Genomic DNA, 20,738 nt, shown 5'->3' on the forward strand with positions numbered 1-20,738 from the left:
ATTGAGAGCCTTGTGCCTGCGGAATTCACACGGGGATCACTTCATGAGCAAGCAATAAGACTGCTTGATGCATTACTACGCCTCGGCAGCCTGTAGGTCTAACTTGGAGGTGAATATTGCCAAAGAAGGCCCCCTGAACTCGTTCAGTATGAAAATTAGAAGTTGAGCAAAAAGCAAAAAGCGCTTCATCCTTCTAATAGGGCATGAGCTCGGCTCTGTTATGGTCAAAAAAGGCTGGACTGATTTTCCTAAAGTAAAGGTCTATCTATATGACCCTCAAACTCAAAGTCTGACAGTATGTTCACCTACTGGAAGGCCTTATAAATGGCTGCATTTGCCACCTCTGAGTACTCGTGGATATATTGGAATACTGCGCCCTCTTGATTCCTAGCCCAGAAGCTTCTTTAATCTTACTAATTCAATCCCAGGTCTTCGGCGAATACCTGCAACGTACCAAGAGCTTGGGGGATATGGAATCAATCTTTGTGCAGCTCGTGGCATTCCGACGACGTAGCAGATTGCCATGCTTTTCAACGCGGTCGATACAAATCTTGAGAGAAAAGATATTCGAAACAGCCAGGCTATTTGTGCGATGCAAGGCTTCAATCTGTCGGCAGATTGTCAACGTCTGGAATTGCAGCACAAACACTACTATGGTCAGTCTATATTCAAGCCTGAAATGAAGTCGTGGGTGACAAATATAGACTTTCAGGGCTATAGTCTTGGACAATACGAGGCTATATTAGGTATATTTGACAAGGTATCATACCTCCATGGCCATACATTGTCGAAAGCCGGCCTCATTGCCGTTCTGAAAGAAGGATTCAGGGGTAGACCAGGTCCGCAGTTTCTTATGGACAGTGTTTTGAAATGAGATTTTCCGTACAAAAACTAACCTTTGCTTGAGACTTGCTGAACTAGTTTACCGATTCAGAATGGCTGCCAGCAAAAAACCGCATTCATGGCCATGACTTCCCCGCCGTTGCGGAGGAATGCTTGTTCGAGTCCATGCGTCCTCCTATGTTTGATAATCCCAGGTTCCGCCAGTGGGCCACTGAGCCCGGTATATATAGACTGCACCTTCGCGGCAGTTCTGTCTAGGCCACTAGACACTTGGCGGATCTAATACTTGTCCACTGGCAACGGAATTTCCGCATGTACGACAAGATGTGGTTCGAGAATACATTTCTCTTCTCATTCAATTTCAACTCCAAGGACTCGCTGCGGTCTTCTATAGCAGCCTTAATACCATCTCTGCAGATGAATGCACGGCAACAACACGCTCGCTAGTTCCAGCCATCAAACTACGTCAATATCCCCGAGTGTTGCTTTCTCCTTCAAGACGGGCCAAGCCCTGCATCATGCCATTCAGTTCTGCAAACTCTTTTCTAGGTCTTTCCGTATGACGTTACGGCCCTGTTGATGCTTCACGGTTATGATGACTGTGATTCAGACAGTCATGAATTGCTCATACTTTATCAGCCATATGACCGCACGAACGGAGCGGCGATTGAATGTTCTGGTGACAACCCACAATCCAAGCTGCGTCTTGGATGAGCTTTCGCCATGGTCAAGCCTCGATATTGATCATAGACCTGAAAATACAACCGATCTTGATATCTCAACGGGCCTGAAGGTTCTTGAAGTCACCATCTGATCATGACACCCAAGCGCTCATCAACATCTCACAGAGCCTTACCATACCGCAGAATCAAAGGCAAATATAGAAAGACACCTGAAACGATTGGAGGCTCTCGACGCCACATGCAGTCAATCGGTAGTTGGGATAATAATGGTTGACGCTGAATGGCTACGGAGCCCAACTCGCCATACCCTTTCGCAATTTTCCCGGAATCTGGCGGCGTTGAGTATCTCCGACGCCCCAGGGGGAGTTCTTGATCGGACTTTGAGATCAAGTGATGGACAGGATGACCTCTTGTTCGTTTTGGAGTCAGTCCTGTGCGGGTTCAAGCCAATGAATCTAGAGGAACTATCTTTTCTCGTGCACAAGAGAGCATCTCGCACCAAATTATATCTGAGTTCTGCATGGCAATTCTTACACCACGCAGCACACAGAATGGACTGGCTGAGAGACTCAGAGCCTATGAGAGCTTCTGTAAAGGTTTACGGCACAGGAGCGCCAAATACACTCAGGCTGTCGCCCGTATGAATTTCGAAGGTGATACGGTTCTCGGATTCTTGGTGCAGTCTCTGCCGTATCGTCTGTCCCAAATGTGACCCAGAACACGTCGATCAGGCGTTGATTCCGATTGTCTCGACAGGAGTCCTTAACCATCAAACATTGCAGCCGACTTGGCCAATAAGTAACCCGTTGACCAGAGGTTTTCTCGCAGCTGCCTGGCTAGACATGGCCAAGCTTATCATGCGAGAGGCACCAGAGAAGACGACAGTTCACATGGCGTGAGACCAGATGAGTATGACCCGATAGGAACCGTGCGTCTACTGCTTCGACATATCTTGGCAGTTGGCTGTGGACCAAAGCCGACATCACTCACACACGCATCTCCTAAAACCTGTAGATCGTGTACTGCCTTTATCACCAATGTAGAAATACCAAAGGTCTGGAGGATGATGCCTGTAGCAAATGCCTGGGCTCGGTCCACATATTACATTCTCCGGAATGTCCGAAAGACCCAAATGCTGGCCAGATTGAGCCACACGAGTCTGCGGTCCCGGAAGGCGTTGTCGAGTTTGAGGACTTGGCGGCAGAGGTGGATTCGGAGACGGAACATGAGAGAATGCAGCGATGGGGCTGCCGATACGCCTGGCGAGAATGACTTAGACGTTGAGGATCTGGACAGTGACGATGCCAAGGGATGGTTGTGTGGCAGAATGGGAATTGTGTTTCTCGTCGCTTGTTATTTATTGCACTTCTTCCTGTCATGTCTACCAAATTCTAACCTACCTAGGATGAAAGACGAAAATATCCCCCAAACTAGGTTGTCACCGGGGTCCTTGCGATCGAGTGGCGCCCTAGTTTGCCCACGCGTGGCTTCTAGGCGTCGGCGGTGCGCCACCGCGGGCGCTCCCGTTCGCCCTACCCCCTAGTCTAGTGGCTAATTCCGTCCTTGTCTTGGCGACTTCGGGGATGTTGACGTGGGCTCGGGGGTCTTTTTTTGTTCTTGCTCGAGGCTGTTGTCTTTTGCGGATGCCACGTGGGCGATCATGTTCCAAGATGCTAGTGAAACTCAATTGTCTTGTCTTGATCGCGATGGTGGCTAGCGGGCCTCTAGGGAACACAAGTTGATACGTGTGGTGACGCGGAGTAATGTTGAGGTGATCTCCAGGACGAGATTAGTTCTGGCAATAAGAAAAAAAAAGTAAGGATTACTTCGAGAAGAAGTTTGTGTGAACTAAAATTTAAGAGTTAAGAAAAAAGCATGGCTGCCATTGATGTACAATGTAGCGGATGAGACGAATGTAAATTTCCCAAAACAAAAAGAATGCCCACCCGCAAAAGACCAAGTAACCTCCCTCCGGTACAAAACGAAAGAAAAGAAAGCAACGAGAGGCGCCCCGTTGAATGCGCAGGTCCCGCCAAGCCCAAACCCCAAAGCCCCTTTTTTTGCAGAAAAGAAAGAGAAGAAAAAAAAAATACAATATCCCCCGCAACGCTCTCCTCAGTACGTCTCCTTGGTCGGCGTGGGCGCAGAGTTGTAGACGTCCCAGGACTTCTCGACGGTGATGCCGCAGGGCGGGTAGGGCTGGGGCTCGGAGCCGCCGATGGTCTGGTGGTACCTGCTGGCGCGGGACTGGACGCCGGCGGTGGAGGCGGCGTAGGACGAGAGGGGGATGAGCTTGGAGGTGCGGACGCGCTCCTGGGAGTGGCGGCGGTCGAGCAGGGGGCGCAGCACGGGCACGCAGCCCAGCGTGATGCCCATGGCCGGCTCGACGAAGCCCAGCAGCATCATGGGCAGCGCGTTGTAGGTCGGGTCCGACGGGTCGTAGTTTACGAGCATGTAGAGGCGGACGGCGCCGATGACGCAGGTGCTGCGTGGGTGGTTGGGTTGCAAGTGTTAGTGAGTGGGATGAGGGTAGCCTGTGGGGGCAAGGGACGACTTACACAACACCCAGGCTAAAGGCGCCAAAGAGGGCGAGCTTCAGAGGCCGCTTGATCTCGAGGCTGTACAGGTGCGGCATCGGGAGGAGGAGCACGATAAAGTCGGTCGTCAGGCTGATGGAGGCCGTCGAGATCCACAGCGCAGAGATGTCGCCGCAGTAGCCGTCGGCGAGGGTTCTGTCCCAGAAAAAGTCGAGGGGGCGGCAGATGGTCAAGGATCCAATGGCCATGATGGTCGTGCTATGTTTTGTCAGAGCTCTAGATCTAGTCGATAGGGGGTTTTGGTGTAGATATTCGAGACAATTAAAAAAAAGAAAAAAAAAAGAAAAACTCACCATGAAATGACCAGAGCAGTGGCGCAGCGGGCGGCAATGATGAATGGCCGCATGGTAAAGATCTTGCAGTACAGAGCAAGGATGGCGACCTTGGTGAGGGCAAGGTTGCCGCACCAGATTATCGACATGGCGAGAAAGTACTATGTTCCGGGAGTCAATATAATATCCAAGACGATAGACATACTGGTGAGTGGTAATGACCAACAACAGTATTTACCTTCATGAACCTTGATTCACCTGGCACGATGCCGAATCTGCTTTCAATATCCTTGGCATGGAAGCCCATTCCACCGTATACAACGGCTGTTTCCCACTCAATTCACGTCAGCTTCATGTCCGAATCCTTCAAGAAACCAGAATGTTCTTTCCGCACCTGAGATGTTAATCCCCTGATACCCAATAAGAAGCACCCATGAAGACAGCACCAAGTAGTCGTCCAAGCCCAGCGACCTCTGGTTGATCCGACGGGCCAAGAGCCTCAGCCCAACCGATACCGTGGCGATCAAGGTAAAGACCACGGCCAGGCCAATAAAGGCCTTTTGGGAGCCGGTCTCGACGGGGAACACGAAATCCATGGTGGGCAGACTTTGATGTGGTTTGCAAGTCCTTTGTCTGAGAAATACGATGCGGAGCGGCAGGATGCCCCAAGGGATCGGCGGGCACGACGACGATGCTTCGAGGGGTGTCGGAATCGGGGCTGCGATGGGATTACAGCGAGCCGAAAAAAGAAATATCAAAAGAACCAGAAAAAAAAGGCAAAGTCCCTCAAAGGTCTGCTCTGCAGCCGGCGAAAAGAATCGCAGCTAACAAAGAAAGAAAACCTAGGCCAGAGGATTCCTCGCCAAGCAAACGTGGCGGCCCCCCAGGGCTGTATGTATATTCTACCTCTACTTCTACAAGGCAGTCTACCCTGCCTCCCCTTTAACCTTGGTCTCGCTTCCCAACGCTACATTCCCGATTCGAAAAATGCGTGTCATTCATAGTTACCTTGGGACCCAGGGCGTGTCGCCACGATTTCTCGGGGAGAGAGAGGAGGGGGGGCCTTTTGCGGGTTTCTTTTTTTTGCGCTTGGACTGCCACGGTTATCCACAGGGTAGCCACCCGGGTAGATAACATACCCAGTTTTCTTTTTATTTCTCCCTCTCGGGCTTCTGGTTCAACAAGCTGCGTCGTCAAAGGTGGTCTCCTTCTTTTCAGCTTTGCTACTCTACAAGTCTCGAAAGGCGATTTTTAGTGCTTTGACTAGTCTAGACTCATCTGGGTGGAAGGGCATCACAAGCTAGTCTAGATCTGAACTAGACTAGTCACTTTCAGCTATGGAAATGGCGTCTTATTTTTCCCTGTAGCCACCCTCAAACTTTAAGGAAAGTTCAAGGGTAAACAACAAAAGGCAGAGAGATCCGGCCGTTCGCGATAATCCCCGAAAGAAAAAAAAAAAAAAAAAAAAAAAAAAAAAAAAAAAAGCAAAGAGGCTTTCTCCATCTTGATTTAATCCTCCTTCCACCCGTTCCCGGCTCATTACTCGCAGTCGGGGATAAGTGCCCTGATTCACGTTCAATAACACGCCGATGCAAGGACGATGCCTGTCCGACTCGTACCACGGGGATAGCGGATGTTAAAGTGGTTCATTCTTGGCGGGGCTGTCGAGAGAAGACACCCACTTTCCTGGGGGTCCACAGGGGCTGAACTGTCGGTAAGCAAGGTACGGTCAGCACATTTAGGGCGATATGAAAGCGCAGCATGATGCAAGCAATAGAAGCAAGCTCCCCTTTGGCACCTGTCTGGCCTGCCTCTCACCGGTTCGCTTATGATGATATGGTAATATGGGGTAAACCTCGGTGCCCAAGTCCTCTGGTTGGCCACACGGGGTGCTCGGCGAAGGATTTCTTTGGAGAATAGAGTTCAATCTATAACCTGGTACCTGGCGTCGCCTAAGCATTTGTGGAACCACAAAGAGCGTGTCATCCCTGCATGAGCCCGTCAGGGCTACTGCACTGTTAATGCCATGCTCCGGTCACAAAATTATGGGATGACAGCCCACCAGCGCGTACAACGCAGGATCATTTGTTATTCATGCCTTGTCGATTCGTACGAACCTGGCAGGTGCTGTATTACGTAGTCGGTAGCAACGTTTTAACGCATCATCCACAATGCATATCGTAGTGCACGGTTGGAACGCAACACGGCCATTTTATACCCTTTGGGTGTCTCTACAATTGGATTCGCCGCCGATGGTCTCGTTTTTGCTATCATTTTGAGTTTGAAGAGTCACCGGCATGCTCGGTATTCCCCCGGATTTTCAGATCTTGCTTTACGTGTATATTAATTGCATGGAACAAGGTGCGTTGCTTTTGCAGAACAGCTTGCCCTACCACTGTATTGTGTAGCTGTCTGCACAATTTTCCTGTTGTTTAACTCATCTTGGCTATTCGAGCGATCCTCCCTCAACCCACCCAAATCCCTTACCCACCAGTCCATCTATCAAATGCAAGCTCATTTACCCATCCCACTAAGCCAGCTCTCTCGCTCTCGCTTGTTAGGGCTGTCCAAAAGCTGCAACGGCCTGCCGATAACAGAGAGGGGCTCAGCGGCGGATCTACCGCGCAGCCCTCGCAAGACGAGACGAGACGAGAAGAAAATCTTTCAGCCCGCCCAGAATAGCCAAGATGGAGCAATCGAGGCCGTTATATTTCCTGGCGAACTGCCGAGGAACCGTTTGCTCAGGCACTGCTACTTTTCGCTTAAGCACCAAGGTAACGTTGATGGGGGGGCATGTATCCACGCCCGCAAGGTCTACCCATGATAAACCGGATCTCACATAATTAATTACTACTATGTTATGTACACAAACAGGCGCAGAGGTGTCAGCGTGATTTCGGTCGATCTTTTACCAAACTCGCCGGCTCTGTTCCCCTCCGCATGGAAACGCCGTCCCCTCCCCGCGCCCGAGGAAAAGGAATGACAGCAACAGAGTTCCGAGTTCCTCGTCGTTGCAGAAAAGAAAAAAAAAGCAAAAAGCCCCTGAAAGCCTTACGTGGTTAGCGGGCTCCATCCTCACGATCCGTTCCCCGAAACATGGTACCTCACGAGTCATAGGCGTACCGCAGGTTTATTACAACCCTTACAAATTAGAGCTAGCTGCAGCTAATCAGACTCTAGCCTTTACGACGAGCGTCGGTTGAAAACATCGGGACTCGTAGAGAAGGGGCAGGCATCGCCGAGTTTTCTGGTAGCAAAAAAAAAAAAGAAAAAAAAAACAGAAGCTGAATCACAATCACCCCCGCACAACATGCCGTTCGCGTGGCTGCATGGGTTCTCTGAATCCCCACCAATATAATATAACCCATGTGTTGACTGATCACGCCGCTGTCTAGACATGTTTGGTACAGCTTTTTCTCTTTCCCCGCGAAAAAAAGAAACATGGTTTGGATAAACATTGGTCGTGCCTTGGCATCTTGAAACGCACGTGGGAACCAAAATCGCAAATCGCCTTGGGGGGGGGCTCCAGGAGACCGAGTGGGCTTTCTTCACCTCCCATAATGATGAAAGCTTTGTTTTCTTCTTCTTTTCTTTTCCTTGGACCAGTGGCTAGAGGCCCAAAGGCTCAACACGAGGTTTACTACAGTTTTTCTTTATGTTGATTCTGTTCTACAGCACTTCCTCTTTAGTTGTAGCGAGTGCATGGTCGAAGACAGTACCCGCTTGCCGCTCGACTCGATTCATACTCCGAGATTTTTGTCTTCGGGTATGTCTCGGTAAAGCCGTAGGCGGGAAAAAATATTCCTGAGCTAATGTCGGCTCCGGCCCCTCGGTTGCAGTCTCGTTGGGCCAGCGTTCTTTCTGTTAATATTGCCACTGTTACCACACATGAATCTCTTCTCGCTGGCGGTCTTGTACATCTCGGTTCCGAGCACCCTCCCTATCCAAGTAGATGGGTCAACTGGTCTGCGGCCCGACGACGCCGACTTTGTCTATTACGAACAATGTGAGAATGGAGAAATAAGCCTCCGCAGTGCGCGAGCCGCGGGCTTCGGGTGCCGTGGCTTGCTATAAGAGGTTCCGAGACAGTCGCGTTCAAGGAGAGCTTGCTTTGGTATGAATGCCATTGTCGGACCACGGTAGCAATTACTATTTTTTTTCCTGAATAGTGATACCGCCAAGCCCAAGACAGACTCTGAATATACGGTTCTCGCTGCGAGAGTCGAGTTGGCATCAAACTAGTCTTTCCCACTCAGTGGGAGCATTCGTAACGTTGACGTCCAAGGAGTGAAAGGGGGAGGGGGTCAAGCATGCACCATAGCCCATTATCTTTCCTGGCATTGGATGATTTTGCGTCGCTGGTCCATTCTAAGCGCAAGATAATGCGATTCGACGCCCTGTACCACTGAGAGCATCCAGGTCCGTCACTGCAATTGCCAACGCCGACAAGATAAGAGCCAGTGGACCCGTCATTGGGGGAATGGCGCAGTGGTTAAGCGCCATGGCTGTTACTTGAGTAACGTAGGTTCGAATCCTGCTCCCTCCACCTCCTCCCCGCTTACCCGTGTCAAGGATAACCCGGCTGGCTATCGACAACAACCACCCGCCTGTGCCGTCGAGCCCACACTTGTTGGGAACTTCGTCTCCATGGCTACAAACGACCGACAGCTCCGCTGTTTGGACACAGGCCCCTCTCGATGAAGAGCCGTCAACTGCCGTCAGACGAATCCTCCGTGCGCCTGAAGGCACGGGGTCGCGTCAGTGAACAAACCTGTAAGCAGGACCGGGCACGAACCCGGTCAGGCTCGATTCGCTTCTATGCCCTTGTTTTCCGCTGTGTAAATAGAGAAAATAGAAAGCGCGCCGAGATACCCCTCGGGAGGTTGCTAACGGCCGGCTAATGAGCCGGGCCGAGCCCGGCGTTAAATAATACTACTACTACTAACGTTGGGCTCCACATCTCCGACCCCCCTAAAGTCCGGCCCCTAAAAATATCTACTCAGCCACATCAACCCTTTGTTTTATTTTATAAATATCTAGACGAATTTTTCACTTTAGAACTTGATTTTTGAAGATTCTTGCTCCAAACTTTCCAATGAAACAGTACACTGAAAATCAGCTTCTTGCTGCCATTTCTGACATAAGAAATGGCAAATCAGTTCACAAAACCTCGCAAAAATGGGGTATTCCTCGGAGTACCCTTCACGATCGTTTAAAGGGGGCCCAGTCAATTCAACAAGCGAAAAGATTTTGTCAAAGGCTTTCACAGGAGCAGGAAACCTATTTGGCAGATTGGGTACTTGCGCAGGCCGCGTTAGGCCTTCCGCCAACGCATCAAGAACTACGCTATTTTGCGGAACGAATTCTTCAGGCCGCCGGAGAAAGAAAAAGCCTTGGGAAACATTGGGTTAGCCGTTTTATAGCCCGATATCCAATTTTGAAAACCCAAAGACCCCGGCGAATAGAAAATGCCCGGGTTAATGGGGCTACAACCGAGGTAATTAAATCTTGGTGGTCCTATTTGAAAAATCCCGTTGTCGATACTATAAAACCGGCCAACCGTTGGAATATGGACGAAACAGGTATAATGGAAGGCAAAGGATCTAATGGCCTGGTGTTAGGGCGTAATAAAATCCGGCCATTACAGCGAAAAGAGCCTGGAACGCGGGGTTGGACGAGCATAATCGAATGTGTATCAGCTACGGGGGCTGTTATACCTCCCCTCGTTATATTTAAGGGGAAAAACGTACAGCAACAATGGTTTCCAGCTGATTTAAGTCCTTTCGATACCTGGCAATTTCATGCAACCGAAAACGGGTGGACAAATAATGAAACAGGTATCGAATGGTTAAAAAAGGTGTTTATTCCGTATACCCAACCTTTAACCCCTGAAAAGCGGTTATTAGTTCTGGATGGCCATGGATCACATATAACGGACGAATTTATGCTTCTTTGCTTGCAAAACAATATTCAACTCCTATATTTACCCCCTCATTCGTCACACGTTCTTCAACCGTTGGATTTATCGGTTTTTGGGCCGTTAAAGGAAGCTTATCGACGTCACCTGGGATTTGTAAACCAGTTTTGCTGTTCAACGGTTGTTGGGAAACGAAACTTTCTACTTTGCTATCGAAAAGCCAGATCAAAAGCATTTATAGCAAAAACCATTCAATCTGGTTGGCGTACGACGGGGTTATGGCCGGTGAACTTGGCAAAACCACTTTTAAACCCTTTTTTATTAGAAAATAGCAACGCCAAAGTCGAAAAAGGTAAAAATAACGGCTTCCAAAGGGATAAAACACCGGAAAATCCAACCCAAAAAATTAACGACCAGTCTTTACTTATTTGGAAAACCCCTAAAACGACCCGAGATATTCGACTTCAACTACAGGAAATTTCCCGGTCCGAAAAAAGTAACGCCACTTCACGGCTTTTGTTTGCAAAAGTCCAAAAAAGCTTCGAAACCAAGGATATCTTATTGGCTGAAGCTCAGCAAAAAATCAGTTTGTTAAACGCAAAATTGGAGGCGGTACGGCCGGTCAAAAGGAAAAGGGTAATTCCGGATCCCAACGAGCTTTTGGTCAGCAAAAAAAACGTTTATGAAGCACAGGAAAATAATAGGGACTGTTTAGAAGCTTTGAACGATGGAGAAGAGGTTAGCGAACCGGGAGAGCCTGACAATGATTGTATTATTGTGCGTTGATAGGTTTACATTTAAATCGGTTTATAAAAGGGGTATTTCGTCGTTACATTTTTCAAGGGGGCCGGACTTTAGGGGGGTCGGAGATGTGGAGCCCAACGTTACTACTACTACCAAAAGAAGAATCGATTATAATTATTATCCCATATTCTTTTCGAACTTGAACTTCTTTGCCTCTTTTTCTCTACCCAACACCTCTTGCATCTCTTTTCCTTTCAAATTTGTTCACCCTCCTTTGTTACAAAACTTGACATATTATCCCGCGTAAAATGCGTCCCCAATTCATCATCGCAGGGGTCTTCGCCCTCGTCGCCAACGCCAGCGCCATGGAAGCCTCTGACGCCAAGCTCCGCCCCCGCGCAGACATTGACCTAAGCCCAATGAATAATCTCATGACCTACGACCAATGCAGAGACAGTTGCGTTTCCGGATTCGAGCGAAGCGGCGGCGTTCCTCGAAACTTTGAAGTCATTTGCTACGATAAATGTCTGCACCTGTTGAAGGAGCAGGCGAAATTCGCGACTGCAAATTATCAAGCGGCTTTGAAATTCCCCGGCCGTAAGAACGCTGAAAAAGAGAAAGAAAACAAAAAAAAAAAAAAAAAAAAAAAAAAAAACATTCGCTGGAGCACGAATGAACACGGAGAAGCGGCAGGAATTAGGGCGTCGGTAAGTGGTTTGCTCGCCTGAGCGAGAACGCGCCAAGAAATAGGTGTTGTGCCTCAGTTCTCTACGCGTTTGACGCTTTGGTTTTGTTGAGAGCTTGGCTGACAAATTTTTACGATCAAGGTATTTGGGTATGCTGTTTCGAACGGTCAAGGCAAAGTGGGTATAAGCCGCAAATGGACGGGCTTGGGGACTTTGATTTCAGTCAATCCAACTACTAGCTTTTCTTGTAACACAAGTCAAATTGTATTGTTCTTGTGTGGTTAAAACGATAATACTAAATTACTAATATCCCACGAAGTCAAGTGTCTCTTTGCTTACACAGTCTTTAATTATGAATCGTCATATTAGAAAACACACTTGCAAAGTCAAGGTCGGCCCAATGTCCCAGAAGAATTTAATTGTGTGATTTGTCTTACCTTAGCGGCCAGATTGCTTTTGTTTGCACCTTTCTCCAACTCATTTAGTTTCTAACCCGCAACACAATTAACTACTTCGTTACTTCTACCTAGGCTTGACAAAGAAAAAACCTTATTGCTCTCCCTCGCCAGGCTCTATTTTGGAAGCAGACAACTCGGGAAAGCCTTTTCGCTCATCTCTCTAATTGCGCTACAAGCCATCATGGCCATGGCTACAAGGACGCAGCTGAACCGATCAAACCCTAGACTCGCAAGTTTTACGTTTGGCAAAGAAGAGAGAATTGTTCATGTGCCCGTCAACATGTGTCTTGTTGAAACGACGTGGAGATTGGGAACAACACAGAAGAATGTGTTTCAGCCCAAAACTCACAACGCAATGCGCTTCGTTTTATCCTCAATTGTAGATCTGTGCGGGATAGCAAAGAGCATAGGCTATTCCATAGACGAGGATCTGCTTCCACATTAAGAACTACTCAATCTCGCCCGTTGGGGACTGTTGCTGTTGTTTGTGAGTTTGCTATAGGAGATAGGGGTGGTTTTTCCAACTGCGCCTAAGCTAGAGTGTCCATCATTCAGGCAGTAGGCAAGACGGCAAATCAACACAGCAGAGGAAGAAACGCAGGCAAAGATAGACTGTCGTCTCAAGCTGCATCGGACATGTTTCAAGAATAGTCTATTGAGCCTCTGCCCCTCTGGTATAGACCACATTGTCGTGATTGTCTTTTAGAAGACGCGGGGCAAGGGCTAGGATGGAAACCCAAATAGGCTTGCAAGGAACCGAGATTACACAAAAAGGCAGTCGACGCGCTTTTGACTACATCAGAGCATTCCATGTTGTTATGTCTTCCGGAAATGCTTACAACAAAACAGGGTGAGGGCGGTCATTAGTCATGAGTTGCTAAGCTTTATTTATATAGCTCTAGTTAATGCACACGGGCAAAACTTAGCAACAAACCGATGTTTTAAAAACAAAAGAAACAGGAAATACCTTTAATATTAGCGAGACCGACCTTAAAATAGATAAATGAAATACCTTATCATCCGGTGAGCCCTGAGTACACAAAGCATGTGACTTGCGTTGTTTAGGTATATGCAGCCCCCTCCTACTAGAACTAGTCGCCCATCTTCTGTCCTCCAGAGCTTTTGTGCATTACTAAGACTTTCCATTCAAGCCAACCTCCTTCTAAACCAAAATGTCTCGCTATGCATCACTGTTCAAGATGATTTCTTTCCTCTCGCTTTTGAGCGATGTCATAGCCTACATTACCGAACCTAAGCTTCTCACCATTAATGTCAAACCATCGCTCCTCGCAAGCCGTGGAGGTTTGACCTGCGATGCGGCCTAGAACTACCAAAAGACAAGAACGACATGGTTGGGCGGCTACGTCGCTCCCCACGGCTATCAGCAACTATCGGGAAAGTCGTCCCAAGAACAAACAGACTTATATCTACGCTGTTGACGAGGACAGCATACAGTTCTCTCAAGAGCTTAATCAATTCAGTGTCCAGGAGATGCACAACAGTGTACGTTCTGCTCCTCACAAGACCTTTTCAGCAGCGAAAACCGAATCCGCTCCCATCCCTTGAAGATTATCAAGGGGTGGTATCTGGTCACGACGCGCAATAATCCGTTTGAAACACGGAAGCCCAATCCCGCCTCTGAAGGCCAAGAGTGAGGCTTGGTCATCGAGCTGTACCCTTTGCACAAGAGGAGTAGGCAGATTCGGGGGTACAAAGTCCGAACCACCTGCTTGAAGTGGATTTCTAAGAAAGCATTGGAATGTAAACTTGAGGCGCCAAGCTTAACAGATCTATAGAATTAGAATAATAATCAAAATCTACCCAAGACCTTATTTGGGCTTTCGTTCCAGTGATTCCCTGAGTCAATAACGTTGGCCGTGGTCGTCGGATGGTTGAGGGGAGGGCGATCTTTGTGATCCGAGGGGCGTCCACACTGGCAACTATGACGCTATCGGCACTGAACCAACCCTTATAGTGGGTTTTTTTTAACTGTTTCTGTTTCTTTTCCTGCGGCCCTTTGCCTTTCCCAAATGCGACTCAAAGCCATGACAAAGTAACATATGTGCTTTTTGTCATACTTGCGGTAATATGACCCGTAACCACTATCGTACATGCATTCGAGTCGAATCACCCAGCTACCCCCGCCATCCAGCAAACCACCGTCGATGCAAGTTACATGTTGCAATTGAAAGATGTCATTAGGCAAGGAATAGCCCGCCCATTGTATATCCAGGTTTGTGAAATTGAAATCCACAATTTTTTTTTCCCGAAGAGATTTCGACTTCCCCCCATAATTGTTGCAGTCAAGCAGAAAAGTCAACAGGTACTGGTTTACCACCGATTCGTGCCCCTATAATTGAAATCCTGCCGTTTTTCGTATCATAGGTGGCCTCGCAATCTTTGGAGGAAAAGGTGACCCAAACTCCCAATATATTATGAGATTCTCCTGCCGGAGCTTCGCCTCTAAGGATCACACTTTTCGGGGTGTTCGCGTCGTAGACAACATATTTGCAAACGACGGGAGTAGCACATGAGATTTGAGCTGCTGCAGCTACGGCGACGACCAAAGCTTTAAGCTGCATAATGTATTGTCAAGTCTGCGAATAACTGTGAAAGCTTCCGAGGAGTAGGAAAACGAGTTGATCCAAGACGCAAGGGTGGTAGGAGAGAGCCAAGTCGGGTAAAAGGTTGCAAAGTAGTTTTATTGTTTGTAGGATATTGTAAAACGATATGTCTAATTAGAAGCTCTACTTTGAAAGAAAAGGGGGCTAGCATAACCTTTTATATCATTTTGCGCTGTTTTCTTCTGCAGGTTATATCCATCTTATTCCACGGCTCTGCGCATAATTCATGGCATACCTGATCGCATAAACCATTCCATGATTTAGTCTCAATGCTCAGACTAGCCCACCCTTGCTTCGCAAAAGTGGCCCGCGCGCTCCATGTACCTTACCAGCCACATGGCTTTTCCACCAATTACATTGGCGGAAAAAAGAATAGCGCGCGTTCTTTGCGCGGACCCACAGGGTACAAGCAAAGCCACGAATTGAGCCACAGGTTCAATTGTTGAGCGCGCGATCAGGGGTGAGCCCTGAGACTACCCTATTGCGGTAAATTTCGAAATATTAGGTATATATACGGGCGTTTAAAATGACGGGAAATTTTGGGGACGTTATAATATAAATATATTTGCGGTAAATGCAATTATATTATTATGTAACGGGATTATATTCGGTATAAATTAAATTGTCAACGATTTCCTAGGTAAAAAACTGATGCGGGGTGGCCCACGGTTTTGTCGAAAATCAACGTATTGTAACCCCCTTTTTAAGGGGGCCCACAACGAACAGCCCCCAAGTAGTTGCATGAATTATGCCACAAAAGCGATCCGAGAGTGCCAAGACTCGAACATCGGTGCGATTCTACTGCGTGCGCGCGCACAAGCAAACGAGCAGCGGACGCTTGACCGAAATTACTTCGTCTTGTTGTGGACAGGAGCATCGAATGAAATTCGTTGATCTTCAGTGCCTTGGAGTCAAAGAATGCACAGGTGAAGTCCCACAAGGCGTGCCACTCTCGGATACTCGCACATTCATTCAGGGGCAAGACGTGTATATTGCCTATATAGTGGTTGAACCACAGCCTCTAGGTACAATACCTCCTAAAAAAGTACCAAATCATTAACCATGGCTCACGACCGCACCCACCCGTCCCGTCTGGCCAATCATCGCGCTAGATTAGCCAAGGCGGGTGCCGCTACGAATGCTTACCTACAAATGCTGGTAATAGCTTCATCGGATCATGTCCCCCCCCCGAATTAGCGGGAACTTGGGTCTAGGCCCCACTTACCTACTTCATAGGGCTGGTTCATCCATGAAGCTCAATCTTTTCGTCACCCATCGCCTGGACCTCGTTCACCGAACCTCGTTCTTTTCGTTCTCCCGGCCTCACTCTTATAGCCGCAAGTACCCCGCACCCGCGATTGCGGAGTAGAATCATTTCCACTTCAATAGCTACCTCCCTGACTGCCCACACGCCACACCCCACTGGTAGCCTCCTTCAACTGGTGGCTAGAAAACTGGTGACTGGGAAACCAGGTCCCTACCCTTTCCTACGGGTTGACGGTGTTGCTCCTACGTTTGCCGGGGGGACGAAACTGAGTAGAGCGACGGCCATCCGAATGACGGCACCCTCGAGCGTCACCGAGACTGCTTTATTACAGGCACAGAGAAAAGCCGAGAAATTTTCAGGTGCAGGGAGGCCAGATGGTGGTGAGCAGGGATGCTTCCGGGGTGGGTATAGTCTACGTGTAAAATATCCGCACTATCGAACGCGAGGGGCCAGCTTGACATTCAGAGGCGGCTTCTCCCAGAGGCCGAATATCTTCTGCTTCTCGATCCAACCCTGGCTGTCTGGTTCCACTGACAGCAAGTCAAGTGACCAGGCCATCTTGGCCAGAATCAGACGCATCTCGGCATATGCGAGACTATGTTGAACAGTGTTTAGCTTCCGGTCACGGCCTTAATCCAACACATGGTATTTGAGACCCAGGGGTTGATAGATTGAGGAGACCTGACTCACTTTTTCCCAATGCAGTCCCTAGGGCCTACGCTGAAGGGCTTGAAGCAGGCCCTGTCGTCCTTGTCAAACTCGGCCGGCGCGTCCTTCAGCCAGCGGTCGGGAATGAACTCGAGCGGCCGGTGGAAGTTGGTGGGGTCCCTGTACATGGCCCACAGGTTCATGGTCAAGCTGGTCTTGGGCGGCACAACTCGCCCGGCGACCACGACGCTCTGGCCACCCGAGGTGCGGAATAAAAAGTCCGCCGCCGGGGGGTATAGCCGCAGCCCTTCCTTGATTACCGCGTTGAGGTATTCATGCTGTTGGAGATTGACCAGGTTCATGTCGTCAATCGCTGGGAAGTCTGTTCGGATGACCGAGACCAGCCTGTGCAGGACATCGGGGTGTTGTAAGAGGAGGTATACGGTTCCCGAGATCATCGTCGCGGCTACCGGACTGCTGTTAAATCTTTGTGTAGAGTTTTTCAGGCAGTGGATATTGTCCTTTTAGTGTCACTCACTAGTCTCGCTCCCGGCGACGATGAATGTGATGGCGGCCATGTAAATCTCGTCTGGCGACATACTTTTTACGTGTATAGGAAGCTACGTCAGAAGGAGGTCGAGAGAAAAGAAAGAGGGGAGCGGACAGATGAAATGCTGCACTCACCCCTTCTCGTCGTCCTTCTCATGCCTCAGGATATAATGCATAAAGTCGGGCTTGTCCGAGCCGCGCTCGATCCTGGCCCTGGCAGCGTCGGCGCCAAACGCCACGGCCGACCTTTGATGCTCCAGCATGTGCTTTGGAATGCAGGCGACGGCGAGCCTGGTGGCCCAGGAGGGGAGGCGGAGGAACTCGCGGATAAAGGTAAACGTCTTGAGCGTCGTAAAGACCGACTCCAGCCAGGGGTGGAGCCTGCCCGACGCCAGACCGCCAAACGTCTCGCCGAACGAGAGGTCGCCGATCAGGTCCGTCGTCAAAAAGTTGACCCACTTGACCACGTCGACGACCCCGTCCGCCTCCTGCGCCGCCCTCTCCAGGCACTTGATGTACCGGTCCGTGTGCTGCTGTATAAAGGACTCCTGCATGGTCAGAGCCTTTTCCGAAAAGGCATGGGCCTGCACGCGGCGAAGTCTCCGGTGATCGGCATCATTGGCGGTGGACTGCATCGGAGACACGAGTCAATACGCGGCTGTACCATCTAATGGTCGTTTGGTTGAGGGTTGGTACTTGCAATAGTATCCACGGTGTCTGGAGCAGCGACGTAAAACTTGGGATCCTTGGGGAGATTGCCCGAGCTGCCGGTTTTCTTGAGGCTGTATACGTCTGCGCAGGAAAAGACAGAAATAGAAAGAAAAAAAGCCAAGATCAGCAACGATTGCGATACAGATCGGCAAACCATCCACATACCTGACCATGCTTGGCTGTCGGTGTACGACAGAGTGTCTGGTGTGATGCGCACCACCTTGCCGTACTTGTCGTGGAGGGCTTTGACCCTAAAGGTCACATCGCCACGGAAGATGGAGATCGTGTAGGGCAGTCGGCTGGCACCGCGATGCCAGGGACCGGGGTATTGGCGCAGAGGATGGAAGAATACGTTATACACGACGCGGTAAAAGGCATATACTAGGCACTGTGTCTCGGGAGTAAGACAAGAGTCAAGGGAGGGAAAGGAACAGAGAGAATATCCAGGAACCAACCGTCACGGGTATCATGAGAATTAAGCGAGTTAAAGATGCCAGGCTTTCCATATCTGCTTGGTTGAGACTTCTAGTGCTGAGCGTCTTGTCGTGAGGATGCCTGTCGCATTTCAATCGGTAACACGAGGACGCTCAAACAGTTTGAACGGTCAGAGCAACTAGCAATTTAATATTTATGTACCGTGCCGTCGGTGTACAAACTGTCCGAATGTCCGGAAACGAATATGGGTGAAGGCCGGGCAGGACATGCTTTGTACAGAACGCTAACACGAACTCGGTGGTTGACGTGGGGGTGCCAAGGCTAAACGAACAAATAAACGAGCAAGGTAAACGAGGCAGGTAAACGAACCAGCTAAACGAGCGACTTGATCGAATTGCGTTGTGGGCCTCGTTAGTTTGCAGCAGACACTTTTAGACCTCAACCCAGTCACTGACGCATCGCGCATTTTGCACATGTTCATCAAGGCCCGGCCCCTTTTCCGATGATGACAAGTACGCACCCAACTCCTGAGGGTTGCAGTATTTGAAGATCCAAACTAAATATTGGTTGCCTCTGGCTATCCAGCGATTATTTAATATCACCCCATACTCATATTTCAGCCCAAAGCCCGACCCATCAAATTTCCCAAACCTCTTTCGGCGCTGCGTAGGAGACTGTCAAAACCAAGCACATGGGCAATGCGCAAAGTACCAGAGTGCCCGCCACTCAAAGACGCTGCGAATACTTGACATCATCAACACCTCGCTGCTACTTTGCAAACTGCCGCAAAAGCTATGGAAATGTACATTTATCACCTTGAGCCACCTCTGGATGACGCCAGCGCCACCCAAACTTGGGCGAGAAAACGCAGACAAACTGCACCGGCGACATCCCCTTGGCATCTTTGCCCCAAATTCTCCAGGAATTTGCCGAGATTGGTGGTTGGCTGGGGGTGAGATACCTGTTGATCGACCCGCTGCGCGTTTATCAGGACTCGGCAGCCGACCGGAAGCAGGAGGCCAGCATTATGGGCGACACATACGGCGGAGCTCTGATCAACATGGCCGCGACAGACGCCGGCGCCGCTGGCGGGTGGGATGATTACGCGGCGGCGCGCACAGGCCCTCCTGTCGGTCGTTCGTCCCGACATGGTCGTGGCCCAGTAGTTATCGCGGGAGTTATTCGCCTACCTGCCGTCTCCGGTCAGTGATGCGGGTACCCGGAGGAGCGCCGATTCAGCGCCGGAAACTTGACGACCTGAACGATTTCGAGATTGCATGGTTATGGCAAAACAGTGCTGGAAAAGGTGGGTCTGCCTTCAATATACCGCACCTGTTGATTCATGGGCAGACATGCGTGTAAGGAGATCACGTGTTTAACCACGTAATCTCATAACACATAAAAGAATCTTCAACCGATTTTGACGAGCATGTAAATAGTTAAAAGACAAAAACTAAATTACGCTTAATTTGTTATATTATTTTTACTGATCGCAGCGATTATATAATTTTTATTAATATTAATTAATATTGTTGATTTAAATAATACAAATAAATTAAATAAAGGTATTTAAATTGCTAATTTTTTCGGCCAACGCCGTGTTTGGAAATAATAACGAAAATATTATAACAACCACAAATTCCATACGCCAACGCGTTTAAAATTTGTAAATTATTATTACGTAAATTTTTAAAAAGACCGGTTAAATCGTTAACGTGGTTCATCAGGACCCCGGACATATCAGGACCCCGGACACTTTTCCTGCACAATACTACTTCCAATTTCAATTGCAACGCCAGCGTTGTTCAATTTACCTCAATGCAATCGGATATATGTACATCAGACATTTCTGCATCCTCCTGACAGGTGCGTGCATTATGTCCAGGTTTACCGCAGTTGCCGCAACGTCGTTTAGTCGCCGGCTGCGCACTACTCCCCTCCCCATTTTCATCTTTCTTTTCGTATATTAGACCATCGGCACCATTTGATTGAAGCAAATTCTGACCCTCTTGTATGGTAAATGACCCTCCTTCGCGGATACGTGTTTTTTGAGCCCTGCGCCGCTTGCTAAGCGCTTCGTTGGCCTTCCGAAGGCTGTGGTTCTCCGCTTCCAAAAGTGTGGTTCGATGAGCAATCGACTCCAACCCTTTTGCTAGCTGCTTTACAGCATTAAAAATAGGCGTTGGCGAGCTTCCCTGATGACAGTTGATTCGACTTTTAACAAGGGTAGATTGATTAACGGCTTCTGTCGGGTTGTGCGGTGTTTGAGAGACCCAGGTTTCGGTGCTGGAAAAATCAAGCTCT

The 20,738-nt window shown here is 49.0% G+C and overlaps 10 protein-coding genes and 1 pseudogene across 12 annotated transcripts; 7 read left to right on the plus strand and 4 right to left on the minus strand.

The window, feature by feature from the left end:
• Positions 1-25: 25 nt before the first annotated feature.
• On the minus strand, positions 26-785 carry MGG_16343 (uncharacterized protein; the record flags this gene model as incomplete). Its single annotated transcript, XM_003710190.1, has 3 exons — positions 26-133; positions 455-651; positions 770-785. 3 exons carry the CDS (start codon positions 783-785, stop codon positions 26-28), a joined length of 321 nt encoding a protein of 106 aa, XP_003710238.1.
• A 1,583-nt stretch (positions 786-2,368) lies between these two features.
• MGG_13037 (uncharacterized protein) lies at positions 2,369-2,798 on the plus strand (the record flags this gene model as incomplete). Its single annotated transcript, XM_003710191.1, has 2 exons — positions 2,369-2,421; positions 2,570-2,798. 2 exons carry the CDS (start codon positions 2,369-2,371, stop codon positions 2,796-2,798), a joined length of 282 nt encoding a protein of 93 aa, XP_003710239.1.
• An 843-nt stretch (positions 2,799-3,641) lies between these two features.
• On the minus strand, positions 3,642-4,991 carry MGG_05386 (uncharacterized protein; the record flags this gene model as incomplete). The annotated part of the gene is made up of 5 exons (XM_003710192.1): positions 3,642-4,011; positions 4,085-4,321; positions 4,417-4,556; positions 4,634-4,719; positions 4,790-4,991. 5 exons carry the CDS (start codon positions 4,989-4,991, stop codon positions 3,642-3,644), a joined length of 1,035 nt encoding a protein of 344 aa, XP_003710240.1.
• Positions 4,992-5,970: 979 nt separating this feature from the next.
• Positions 5,971-6,355, minus strand: MGG_16344 (uncharacterized protein; the record flags this gene model as incomplete). Its single annotated transcript, XM_003710193.1, has 2 exons — positions 5,971-6,098; positions 6,214-6,355. The coding sequence occupies 2 exons, from the start codon at positions 6,353-6,355 to the stop codon at positions 5,971-5,973; spliced, it is 270 nt and encodes an 89-aa protein (XP_003710241.1).
• A 203-nt stretch (positions 6,356-6,558) lies between these two features.
• On the plus strand, positions 6,559-7,774 carry MGG_05387 (the record flags this gene model as incomplete). Of its 2 annotated transcripts, XM_003710195.1 has the most annotated exons (3): positions 6,559-6,756; positions 6,957-7,169; positions 7,270-7,289. In XM_003710195.1, the coding sequence occupies exons 1-3, from the start codon at positions 6,693-6,695 to the stop codon at positions 7,287-7,289; spliced, it is 297 nt and encodes a 98-aa protein (XP_003710243.1). In that variant the 5' UTR covers positions 6,559-6,692. The 2 variants fall into 2 exon arrangements, with proteins under 2 accessions (XP_003710243.1, XP_003710242.1); XM_003710194.1 differs by lacking the exon at positions 6,559-6,756 and having other exon boundaries at positions 6,777-7,169; positions 7,270-7,774.
• Positions 7,775-8,283: 509 nt separating this feature from the next.
• Positions 8,284-9,096, plus strand: MGG_16345 (uncharacterized protein; the record flags this gene model as incomplete). The annotated part of the gene is made up of 2 exons (XM_003710196.1): positions 8,284-8,401; positions 8,921-9,096. The coding sequence occupies 2 exons, from the start codon at positions 8,284-8,286 to the stop codon at positions 9,094-9,096; spliced, it is 294 nt and encodes a 97-aa protein (XP_003710244.1).
• MGG_20081 lies at positions 8,870-8,941 on the plus strand (annotated as a pseudogene). Its single transcript has one exon. The product of its transcript is annotated as a tRNA-OTHER (tRNA).
• Positions 9,097-11,364: 2,268 nt separating the features above from the next.
• On the plus strand, positions 11,365-11,767 carry MGG_05389 (uncharacterized protein; the record flags this gene model as incomplete). Its single annotated transcript, XM_003710197.1, has 2 exons — positions 11,365-11,653; positions 11,724-11,767. The coding sequence occupies 2 exons, from the start codon at positions 11,365-11,367 to the stop codon at positions 11,765-11,767; spliced, it is 333 nt and encodes a 110-aa protein (XP_003710245.1).
• Positions 11,768-13,372: 1,605 nt separating this feature from the next.
• MGG_16346 (uncharacterized protein) lies at positions 13,373-13,855 on the plus strand (the record flags this gene model as incomplete). Its single annotated transcript, XM_003710198.1, has 3 exons — positions 13,373-13,471; positions 13,526-13,599; positions 13,738-13,855. 3 exons carry the CDS (start codon positions 13,373-13,375, stop codon positions 13,853-13,855), a joined length of 291 nt encoding a protein of 96 aa, XP_003710246.1.
• A 2,668-nt stretch (positions 13,856-16,523) lies between these two features.
• MGG_05390 (isotrichodermin C-15 hydroxylase) lies at positions 16,524-18,505 on the minus strand (the record flags this gene model as incomplete). Its single annotated transcript, XM_003710199.1, has 7 exons — positions 16,524-16,686; positions 16,782-17,205; positions 17,278-17,339; positions 17,424-17,917; positions 18,001-18,080; positions 18,165-18,387; positions 18,455-18,505. 7 exons carry the CDS (start codon positions 18,503-18,505, stop codon positions 16,524-16,526), a joined length of 1,497 nt encoding a protein of 498 aa, XP_003710247.1.
• A 620-nt stretch (positions 18,506-19,125) lies between these two features.
• MGG_16347 (uncharacterized protein) lies at positions 19,126-19,796 on the plus strand (the record flags this gene model as incomplete). The annotated part of the gene is made up of 3 exons (XM_003710200.1): positions 19,126-19,236; positions 19,306-19,570; positions 19,642-19,796. The coding sequence occupies 3 exons, from the start codon at positions 19,126-19,128 to the stop codon at positions 19,794-19,796; spliced, it is 531 nt and encodes a 176-aa protein (XP_003710248.1).
• Between the last annotated feature and the right edge of the window lie 942 nt (positions 19,797-20,738).

This window comes from Pyricularia oryzae, chromosome 1, assembly GCF_000002495.2.
Source record: "Pyricularia oryzae 70-15 chromosome 1, whole genome shotgun sequence".
In the NCBI taxonomy this organism is placed as follows: Eukaryota; Fungi; Ascomycota; class Sordariomycetes; order Magnaporthales; family Pyriculariaceae; genus Pyricularia; species Pyricularia oryzae.